Raw genomic sequence first — 10858 nt, forward strand, 5'->3', positions numbered from 1 at the left:
ACATTTAAATATGACTTCCCTATGACTTTAAATAAATACTTGATATTTATTTATTTGTGATTAATTCTTACTTCATAATCTTCATCCTCCTCTTCCTCCTGCTGAGTAGAGAGCAGCGCAGATAGAGCCTGTAAATTTTGGGCAGATGAGACTCCAAAACAGTCCATAATTATAATAATGATAAAAAACGGAGGAAAATGGCCTCAAAACTACTGCTGCTACAAACAATTTGCTTGCTAACTAACGCTTCTTAAAGCCTAGTAATAAAGTTATATGTAGCGTTCAAAAAAATAAAAAAAATCTCCAGTTAGCATGCTAACTCCAGTTTGCATCGTTGGTGTTGACGTTTTTTCGTCTCCATGGAGACGAAGAAACTTTATGGCTGGCTGCTATGGTAACTAAGTTGGCCTGAAAAGAGAAAGACGAAATGAATGCCATGCTTAAAATTGGTTCTAAAGGTTATTCTTCAAAATAACGCGAAAAAATTATAATTTACTGTTGAATAAAGTCATCGCATGTATTTAAGTGTAACTATCAAAAGCTTTAATTTTAGATTAAAGATAGGTCCAATAACGTTTATTCTAACATATTTCTTGCTGCTCTTGAATATCCAATTGTTTTTTTGCATGTGAGGTTGTTTGTGGGCTTATTTAGTCTGTGTGCAGTTAGTATAAACAATATTTAGTCACTTTCCTGCAAAAAAAAAAAAGTTTTCAGTCTTACAGGAAAAGTTTGTTGAAAGTATTTACTTTGTGTATAACGTTTATTTATGAGTTCAGTAACAATGTTTTTTCCCCTTGTTTTTCAAATCTTATTTTAAATAAAAGTGGACAAAATGGTCCTGGAATCTTTTTAATTATGGGGGGCCTGTGTTTTCATATGTGAATGCACACTAAGCTATTTTCTTCTTTACAAGTTTGGCGTCATTTTTGTGAAGGTTCCTTACGTGATATTTTGTTTACCAAAGTATTTAAATATTTATACACAAAAACATGTGCTTACTTCAAACATAATTAAACTTATTTTTTGAAAACCTCTCCCATTCTTATATTTATTTTAAATTAAATATTATATATATAGGCCCAAGAGTCTGCCGAGTTAAGTTCTGTGTAAAAATAATGGGAAACTAAAAGCTATAGTCATTAGGCGAGACAAGATTTTGTGTTCTTGAGAAAAAAATAAATAAAGTAAGCCTAATTTTTATTACATTTTAATAAATCTTGCACAAACTCCCAACATAATTCAAACTACAAACCTAGTCAAATTAACTTTGCGTGTTAAAAAAAAAAAGTCTGATTATAAAGAATATATAAAGATGAATACGGATATAAGTGTAAGTAAGTTTAATGTTTTTTTTTTCTAGATAACTCTTCTATCGCGGTGTTTCCTTTTTTCTGTGAAACGCGGCGCCAGTAATTTGTCCCTCCGCGGACTCCGTAGGCAGTACATATGGCCCTCGGGGATCATGTTGAAGGTGACAGGTAGAGTCATGCCGGGAGCCTGGGCTATCCTGCCGTTCACCGTGTTCGCGGATAACGGTGTCTCTAAGGGAGAGCCAGAAGCTTCTCCCCCGGTAACCCTGGAGGAGCTCTCCCTCTACACCTCCCCTCCTCCTCCGCAGACTCCCCGGCACGCGGAGCGGGAAGCGGGTCAGCTGGAGGAGACCGTCGCCACCGTCAGGAAGTTAGCTGAGCCCTACACGACTTGGTGCCAAGGAACTTACGGTGTAATTCAACCCAAAGTTCAGAAGGCGGTCCGGTTCGGGAACGAAGCCTACGTGTACCTCCAGAACCCTCCCAAGGACTTCTACCCACGGGCGGGAATTATCGCTTTCGCCGGAGTCGTTGGGCTTTTTCTCGCCAGAGGATCCAGGATTAAGAAAGTCTTGTACCCGGCGGGCTTAATGACCCTGGGGGCGTCGCTGTACTACCCGGAGCAGGCTGCGGCCATCGCCAAGTCCACCGGAGAATCTGTGTACGACACCGCGGTGCAGAGCTACGCTGCTGTGGAGAAGATCCTCAGGTCCCAAAGCAAAGAGAAGAAGAGTAAAGACTGAGGATTCAAACCAGCAGCTCCATTCCCTGATCCTTCTGGATGAATACTGAAAGATGACTTTAATGCTCACTCTTTGCACTATGCTTGACTTGGAACTCAGGATTTCCCAGCTTTAAAAATTAAAATACCTCTGCTTCTGATGCAAATGTATATTTAAGTAGAATAAAATAACCAGCTTGGTTTAGAATAAAAATCAGGTTTGGAGTCAACTGTGTCTTTATTACGATATTAAAACCTATTTTCAATAGTTCTGCAAGTTTATAAAATAATAAATTCCACTCTAAACTTATTAAAATATAAACACAAGAATATAAAACCTTCTTACTAAGTTAAACACCATCAAAGATTGCTGGTAAATGGACTTTTTACTTTGGCCATTAGGTGGCAGATCCAGCACCCAGTCCACTTTTGAACACATTTTTAAAGATTCTATTCATTTATATATTTAAAGTGTTTTAATATTTAAGCCATAATACTTGTTCTGTTAGATGATTTATTCAAAAAAATCTGCAGGTTTCTTTCCCAGATGTTTTCTTCCCAAGTTTCCAGTTTCATCTAACTTTATAGATAATCCAAAAATTCACCAATTTATTTCTAGGTATTGCCAGTTTGTATTTGATATAGAACATAAATGAATAGATGGAAAATATCAATATCTGGATAATTATGAGTAAATGATGGAAAAAAGTGAACCAAATAGGACGGACATGCATATGTGGACAGAAGTTTGAACAATACTAACAGAATATCTGAGAATGTAAATGTTTCCATGCTCAACTTTCTTTTTCAACAATTAACACCGTAAAAAAACAATTTTAAGACTTTTTCAGTCTGCGTAGGTATTCCGCAGTCCCCATGCTAAAATTATTTTCTTTTAAAACAAAAGATCTGAAAGAGCTTGATAGTTCCAGACCAAAGTGTGAGAATGAAATTATAATCTAATCTGAATCCATAACACAGCTCTAAGGATTATAAAAAGCTGGATCACATTAGAAATAAACTTTTTATTGAGTTCAACAGGGATCGTTGAGACGGCAGCAGTATTTGTTGAGGCGTAGTTGAAGAAAACACCTTAAAATAAATCAAATCAGTCACGACTGTTGAACAACTTTATTCATCTCAGCCAAAATATAAGAAAAACAAAGAAACTTAAATATGACTTGAAAGGACTCCTCAGAGGAGCACCAGCTTCTCGTTCAGAGCGATCTGTGCTTGGGTCAGGTTAGACAGGTAGGTCACCATCAACAGGTCCTGCAAACAGAAAACATTCACTTGTTTATATAACAAGCATGCAGGATGTTACTGACATGGATGAGAAATAATAACTAACACATGTAAGCTTGTTAATAACCCTGTTGAAGATATCTAATGTATCAGTTGAAACATTTTTTAAAGAGGAAGCTTACATTGATGTTGGAATTAAGCATGTTCTCAAAGTCCTCTGCTGAGATGGTTGGCACTTTATTGACCAGGTCCATGAGAAAACGACCCACGCTGTTATCTGCCGTCGCCTTTCCAGACTGAAACAGAGTTCCTGGATTATGGTCCGAGTTTAAACCTATCAGGCTTTCTTTGAACGAGCCAAACGCCACCACTCACCAGCACGTCCTCAATGTACGCCAGCACCGTGGTCAGCATATCCTGTATCCTGGACGCAGCGCAGCCCACCTGGGACAGGTCGGAGGTCAGCCCCTTGGTACGGCTGGGAGTAAGACGAGTTCTCTGGAGGAGATCCACTGCAAAGCAGAGATGGAGTTCAGTCAGTGGCCATTTCTCAGTTCACTAGAACGCAAGTACAGACTTGTGTCCTCGCCAAGTGAGTTATTGAGAAAAACAGGAAAGTCTGGACTAGGGGAGAAAAGGAGCATGAAGCATAAATATGGGTCAGTTTGAACAGAATCGTCCTCTTGACCACATGCACGGCTCATCTAGAGCTTAATTTCACCTGTTATTAATGGTCTCTAGATTATACATTACCGTTTTTATTTGGTGGGGGAATAATAATTAACAGTCAGATAAACACAAATCAAATGAACATTTTGTAAAAAAAAAAAAAATTGAAATTTATTGAACAACAGCAACAGAAAAGAGAACTTTGAACTTTCAATGGAGCGCTCCAATGAAAGCTGCTGCTGCAGTGCATGCTGGGACAGCTGTCAGTCTCAAGAGCTGACAAGTCTGCTCTGATGCATGCTGAGTAAAAAGGGAGGGGTGAGAACAACACCTGGGGACTTTGTTCTCGGTCTGCTGTTCTTATGAACTGGAGCAGCACTAGGGCTGAGGATGAGGACGCTTCATGAGCACATGAGAACGCACAAGTACACAGATTTAGAAACGGCTAATATCTTTGCGTACACTAGACTAGAGCATGTGAGGAGCAGAAGAAATATGGTGGAGCGCAGAGCGGTTTTCAATTCAAAGGCCGGAGCGAGGATTTCGCTCCGCTCCAGTTCACTCCGATGCGATCACAACTTCAATAAAAAATGTTGGATTCTAAAATTTGTAAAATAACATTTGATTTGAGTGTGATTTTTCTCCACATTTTTGAAAAAACAGTTGCAGGCAATCAGTTTTTAATCCTTAAAAAATATGTATTGCATAATACGACTGACCCCGACACATAATAGCGCATCATATGCTATTATCTCATTTGCAATTGGATGTGAAGTGACCTTTTTAATGTGGTCTAGTAAAATAAATTACTAATTAAATAGAAAACGCGGGGCAACATGAATGGAGGGAGATGATACGTTCACAGCTGGGAAACAGTGCAGTAACTTAACAGCCAGTTAAAGACAATACCCATGTATCTGTCCCATCATTAACGCCGTGTGTCCCAGGGCTCTGGCATCATTACATTAAGGAAAAAATGTCAGAAAATGCCTTCTCCTGAAAATTTGAGCGTGGAGCGATTTTGCCGGAGAGGCAGGAAAAGTAAGGTGAGTGCAGAGTGGATTTTGCGCGGTGCCTCCTGGCGCAACTCTGAGTGGCAAACTGAATGAGCGAAAATCCTCTTGAGCGGACATTGCACAGCGCTCCGCTCCGTTCACATGCTCTGGCGTACACTGTACGATTCTTTGCCCCTTTCGGGCCGATTCTCTAGTCCTGTGAGAATTTTTTGATAGGGCTGACTTTCAGCCAGATCATGTGGCGTGTAGTATACAGGGGATAAGGACCACCTCCCGGCCAGGAATCATGAGGTCAGGTGGGAAAAATCGTATATGTTTGAAAGTTGCGCGTCGTAAGATCGCATCAGAGCGAGAACATGCATTGTGCGCTGTGAACGTTTAAACCCTGTGGTTTCATTGTACACTTTGAGCTGTAGCTGCGTGCAACGATTGAAAATATTGCACAGTGTATGCCCAGCTTAAAGGGCAGATTAGACTTCTGCAACCACACACATCGAATGTCGCTTGGGCTGCGAACCATTTTTGCTGGTATGCTTCTGCACAGCAGTTTCCCGCCAAAGCGCAAGGTGGAGCCTTTTTAGAGAACTCTTGAGAACTTCGGCAGCACCGGCTGGAGTGTTTATCTTCCAAAACAACAATCGCTCGTGTGCAAGGTATCACGGTCACAGAGTTGCTAGACATTGAAGAGGAGCAGGTTCTGTTGATGGAGAGTTGTCCATTGTAGTTGATCCTCGGTTTTTAAAAATCGAGGAACAGCGAATCGAGAAAGACGACCACACAGATGGCTGAAAAGCCATACCAAGGACCAATCACAGCTGCTTTTTGTTTGTGCATGTCCGCTTGAGGTCGGTGCGGGTTTGAGACCGTCTGGCGCGTAGTCAGGATTGTTTGAAGGTGCGCAACGACGGCTGCAGAACCTCTGCGCGGGGGGGCGTAGTCGCACTGAGACAGATTTGCCGGTTTCTGAGGCTATGCGTCAGAAGCATAAATTGGCCTCTAGCATCAAAGGAAGCTGATGCTAACGTTTGTTTGGGATCGTTGGAGACGCTCATGTTCAACTTTCAAATATTCAGCTCTTGATTGGAGGTGAAATTTAAGAATTCAGACTTTTATCTTATGGTGATTAACTGCAGGCTTTGGTAAGAATTTTGATTTTAATTCTAAATTAGAATTACGTTTAAAACTAACCATAAATAAGTGAAGTGTCTGAACTTTTTATTTTGCTTTTTTCCCCAAATGATGGGTGGAAAAACTCAAGGAAAACTATTAAATACAGCTATTATGGGATGTTTATTGATATAAATTACACTTCTTTATGTAACCGGTGTCCCAATAAAGCCTATTTTATTACTATTTATTTCTCAACAGCATTATCTGTGATTGTGGGGCTCTGATTGGGGTGGCATGCAGTTACAGCATCACAGTTACCCAAGAAAACCAAAAAATAAGTAAATAAGATCATTATCATGAATAGTACCACAAAATATTGTAAGATTTTAAGTCCCTACCGCCTGTCCCTATTCGCCACAGCATGATGCTTTCACTACCATGCTTCAGAAATGGTGTTCCAACCTTAAGTTTGGAAATCTTTAAAATCCTTGAGTGGAACCAACTTTTTCTCATATGACTGTAAGACTTTAAATCCTATCAATCAATGATGTAAAATGGCTTCACAGAGACACTAATTGATGAATGAGTTTCATTTCGTGTCGCACCTCATTAATCCTAGCATGACCGTTCGATACCGCTAAAACTTGGAACACATCTGGTTGTTCAAGCAGCACAGTGATCCGTAACGTTTCAAAACATTTTGTAGTTTTTTTTAAATTAGGAAACAAAGAAACACATTTTTATAAACCCTGACATTCGTTCCCATGCTAAGTGGATGGAAAGGTGCCTCCCGTGCGTCCTTACCTCCTATCCTCTCAGTGTCATAGTAGATGTACTTGACAGTCAGTGGGGTGAACATAACGCCGACCGTCTTTCCTGGCACACCCATCTGGGCACTGAAGGAGACACAACCAGAATGTCATCAGACAGACGCCACCCCGACATAGCCGGTCCCATACGGACAGGTTGGCTCACCTGACGTAGGCGCGGATGTTCATTTTGCCGCTCTGCAGGGCGCTGTCCACGGTCAGGTGGATGGGGTTGGAAGCTTCACGGCTGTAGTACTCATGGATGAGCACAGAGTGTTCGGTGATATCAAAGCCTGTGGCGTACCTGGGAGGATGAACCAATCTGTGTAAGGAACATTCCCCGCTATATTTCAAACATTGCAGAGCCGACTCACCATCCGATGATGACCTCTGTAGGCGACACTCTCTTGTGAAGGTCATACATGTTCTTGGCAAACTCCATGTCCACGGCAACCTGCAGACATCGTGGGCTTATAAAACCACTGCTGTTACATGATCGGCAATGATGGGGGCTCAGGCTACATGTCTGCCCTTTCCACCTGCCGCCCCCGCCATCAGATCAAAGCAGCTGCTTCATTCAACTGGCTAAATATACCATTACAACAGAAACAAATTACAATATAGCTTGGAATATAGTAGGAAACAATTACAGCACTCCAAACTGTCCTCTCCTAAATAAACATTGCACAAACTGGCATTAACCCTTTATAGGGCAAGTTAGCGTTCTGATCACTTGGATACCACGGAAAGATGGTCTAATTAGATGAGCCTTTGAATGATAAATTACCTACTGGTAAATAAGCTGGGAAAAAAGTTAACAATTCAAGAAAAAAAAAAGGTTAAAAAAAAGCTAATTGAAAAGTAAAAAAAAGTAAATAAGCCTAGTTAACAATGATATTTAGGTTTATAAACTAAAAAATCTGAGTGACAGCATCAGCATTAATGCCTCTAAGGTTATGTTGGACCAAAAAAAAAAAAGAGGGTTTTGGGAGTGTTTTTCATGAATTTCATATAGAAGCACTTTTGTTATTTTTCTTAATATCTTCGGGCAAGTTGGCGTTTCTTGTTATTACATTGGCATTCATTTTGGCCATAAAAATATCCATGTTTTTTTAATGTTACAAAGGTAATAAAGTTTGGTCATGGATTCCAATAACATTAAAGGCTGGAAATTTGGATTTACTAAGGATTTCACTGAGTGCCCTATAAATGGTTAAATGACCATATATTAGTGGGATATTGCCAATATATTTTTATATAAGTTACAGAAAAATAAGAAACCTGCTTTCAGGTTTGGCCAGCGAGATGACAAAACAAAATATTCAGCAAAGCAGCAGAACAACCGCTGATGGCAGGGTTTGTAAGATTGCAAAACGCATGAGATTAAGCCACAAAAAGGAGAGAGGAAAAACTAATGTGGCTTTAAAAAACCAAAGAGGAGGAAGACAAAAAAAATAGTAAGAGGAAAAAAAAAATAAAATAAAAAAATAAAAAAACTAAACATAAAATGCTCCTAAGGTTTGGACTTCCAGGTGTAAATCTAAAAGATTTGAGCTGATATTCTGCTCTATCGTTTTTTCCATGACTGCAGCCTGTAAGGTTACGAACAAGTGTTCTACTAATTCCTTCAAGTCAATATTTTGGTGACAAAGTTTTCACTATCGATGTTATTTACAAATATATAGTTGCAATGACTTGAATTCAATGGCCATTGATACCTTATTGGGGCACTGACTTCTAATAATTACATGTTTAGCATCACTTTCGGCCAAGCACCACACCAGCAGAAGAGCTGTTAACATCTGGAGATTTCCATTACTTGATGGCCAGAGCACCACATCATATCCCAGAACAGTTGCAGAGAAGTAAGCAACAATATAAAGAATATTTTTATGTTTTGTGTTTTTTTTTTTATTATAGTTTTTATGGGTAATTTTTCAGAAATAAGTACTGACCCTCCTGGCAAGCACTTTTTTTTTTATTTTTTTTTTTTTACTCTGTTTAGAAAAACGTATTTAAAAAAGATGGAAGGAGAAGGCCTAAGCAGAATATTAAAGGTTTGATCCAACAAACATGAAGAGAAGATGACAGCTAACTACATTATCAACTAATTAGATTTGTAAAACATGATTTTTCTAGTCCAAGAAAATTCACCCTATTCAAAAGTTTAAAGTCGTAGGGATATCATATTTAAATGTCAAATCATTTTGGCTTAAACATGTATATAAACATAATCTTTATCAGACTATATTGCCCAAAAAGTTAAAAAAAAATAAAAAAAAAAAAAAAACCCGGCCTAAAAACCGGGGTTTTTCCCCCATAACCCAATCAAGCCAAGTAAGTAAAACACAACCTGAAAAACCAAAATCAACCAAACAAAAAAAAAAAGGCAACCGGCAAACCAAATTTTTCAAACAAAACAACCTGAATCAAAAGGCCACACCAATAATTACAAAATAATTCAAAAAAACAAAAATGGGAATTTTTTGGCAAAAGAAAAAATAAAGGCCCCTCCTTCAAGCAACCGGCCAAGAAGTTGGTAATAATAAGTTTAATAACACAACAAAGAGAAGAACACAACAAAGAACACAATATAATAAAAACTAATAACAAACAATAACAAATCACAACAACAAAAAAACAAGAACACGACCAACATACACAGGTGCACAAACCGAACTCTAAAATTAAAGTGACACATAATTGTTAAATTTGAAGTAAGAACAATCAAAACTAAACTGATGCTGATTACAATCTTTTTAATTTTTTTGCGCAAATGTCACAATGGTGTCAATCCCATGCCTGCATGCAAATGTTTAAAATGCGCATAAAAAAGTAGTAACGCCTAAAAACAGAATATCACTTCCTACTCTGTCATTGTTTACTCAGGTTTATGTTAGCTTAGCTGTGTTAGCAGCTGTTAGCAGCTTACCTCATCCTCAGACTCGTTGTGAGGGACGGAGAAGCAGTTGGTCACCTCTATAGAGTGTTTATCGATGGTACCTGAGAGACACAGGCGTTAGAAATCATTTCCTGCGGAGAACAGGTCGAGCTGATGCGCCAGATGTGGAAGAGCTGACTGCATAGAGCCAGCGTGTGTTAGCAGTTAAGCTAATGCTAACAGAGCTTATCCATCATTTTCATCACCAAGTCAAAAGGCAAGAGGAGGACACCTATGTCAGAGTTTTACTTACCCAAAAGGGTTCCGATGACCCGGCTCGCGCCCTCATTTCTCCTCTCATAAGAGTCGCAGATTGAAGCGAGTACGACGGGATGGATTTTTACCACCGGCCCGAACACCGACATCTTGAAGCGAAAGGGTCTAACGGCGCCTGCAGTAAGCTGATATGCTGCCACCTACAGGCTGGCGGGTAAACTGTGCTAAGTGCCGTTCGTTGCCGAGCCGCGTTGAAATGTCGGTTCCTTTAAATGAACGAAAGGAAGCAAACTTTCACGGTCACTACATTTTTTATTTTGCAGATTTGCCCCTCTTGTCTGCTGAGTTGAGAGCATTTGAACAATGCCAGAATAAAAATGCCTCATATCTATGGAGGACCGGGAGAGTCAACGACACACACACAAAAAACAACACAAACAAACAAACAACCGTTTTAAATGTAACATTGATAATCATCATTGATGATGTGTGAGTTTGTTACTCCTTAATATTAGCTGCCTGTTGCGTGTCAGAACTGATGTTTTCCACAATAGTTTACAATAGTTAATTTTTAGTTAAGGCAGTGGTTATTTAATACATATAAGTTATGAATTGTTATTTAAAGAGTTTGTCCCGAGTGTTCTTTTTTCAGGAAAAAGAACCGGAGAGAGGAAGCTCCAAGGTGCAGACACAGAGCCTATACAAACAGAGGGATAGGAGGAAAGATAAATGGTGTTTTTCTGCATAAACAGGCAAAGATATTTGTTTAGGATCCGTTTTGGAGCTGTCAGAAATTAGAGCCAATGTGTCGGATCTCT

The 10858-nt window shown here is 39.3% G+C and overlaps 3 protein-coding genes across 3 annotated transcripts in view; 1 reads left to right on the plus strand and 2 right to left on the minus strand.

Annotated features, from left to right (window-relative positions):
* The window catches only part of pih1d3 (PIH1 domain containing 3), a 4125-nt gene extending 3786 nt beyond the window's left edge, over nucleotides 1-339 (minus strand). Inside the window, exon 1 of the mRNA XM_015386643.1 lies at nucleotides 72-339. Within this exon, the coding sequence (XP_015242129.1) occupies nucleotides 72-167 (96 nt within the window). The 5' untranslated portion in view covers nucleotides 168-339. The remainder of the gene's footprint in view (nucleotides 1-71) is intronic.
* A 1094-nt stretch (nucleotides 340-1433) lies between these two features.
* LOC107092265 (MICOS complex subunit MIC26-like) lies at nucleotides 1434-2259 on the plus strand. The gene has a single exon (XM_015386630.1). The coding sequence runs from the start codon at nucleotides 1466-1468 to the stop codon at nucleotides 2054-2056; it is 591 nt and encodes a 196-aa protein (XP_015242116.1). The 5' UTR covers nucleotides 1434-1465; the 3' UTR covers nucleotides 2057-2259.
* An 883-nt stretch (nucleotides 2260-3142) lies between these two features.
* On the minus strand, nucleotides 3143-10240 carry eif3f (eukaryotic translation initiation factor 3 subunit F). The gene is made up of 8 exons (XM_015386618.1): nucleotides 10078-10240; nucleotides 9816-9886; nucleotides 7258-7337; nucleotides 7050-7187; nucleotides 6879-6970; nucleotides 3655-3791; nucleotides 3462-3575; nucleotides 3143-3306 (listed from the first exon to the last, which is right to left on the minus strand). The coding sequence occupies exons 1-8, from the start codon at nucleotides 10187-10189 to the stop codon at nucleotides 3229-3231; spliced, it is 822 nt and encodes a 273-aa protein (XP_015242104.1). The 5' UTR covers nucleotides 10190-10240; the 3' UTR covers nucleotides 3143-3228.
* Nucleotides 10241-10858: the final 618 nt, after the last annotated feature.

The sequence above is a fragment of the Cyprinodon variegatus genome, unplaced genomic scaffold (assembly GCF_000732505.1).
Source record: "Cyprinodon variegatus isolate N-32 unplaced genomic scaffold, C_variegatus-1.0 Scaffold17, whole genome shotgun sequence".
Classification (NCBI taxonomy): Eukaryota; Metazoa; Chordata; class Actinopteri; order Cyprinodontiformes; family Cyprinodontidae; genus Cyprinodon; species Cyprinodon variegatus.

Excerpts from the sequence above, each read along its gene's own strand:
- LOC107092265 (XM_015386630.1), top strand. The coding sequence starts at position 1,466 with ATGTTGAAGGTGACAGGTAGAGTCATGCCGGGAGCCTGGGCTATCCTG.
- eif3f (XM_015386618.1), bottom strand. The coding sequence starts at position 10,189 with ATGTCGGTGTTCGGGCCGGTGGTAAAAATCCATCCCGTCGTACTCGCT. Across the intron at positions 7,338-9,815 it reads ACAACGAGTCTGAGGATGAG|GTTGCCGTGGACATGGAGTT; the intron begins GTAAGCTGCTAA and ends CGATGTCTGCAG. Across the intron at positions 7,188-7,257 it reads ACAGAGGTCATCATCGGATG|GTACGCCACAGGCTTTGATA; the intron begins GTGAGTCGGCTC and ends TCATCCTCCCAG.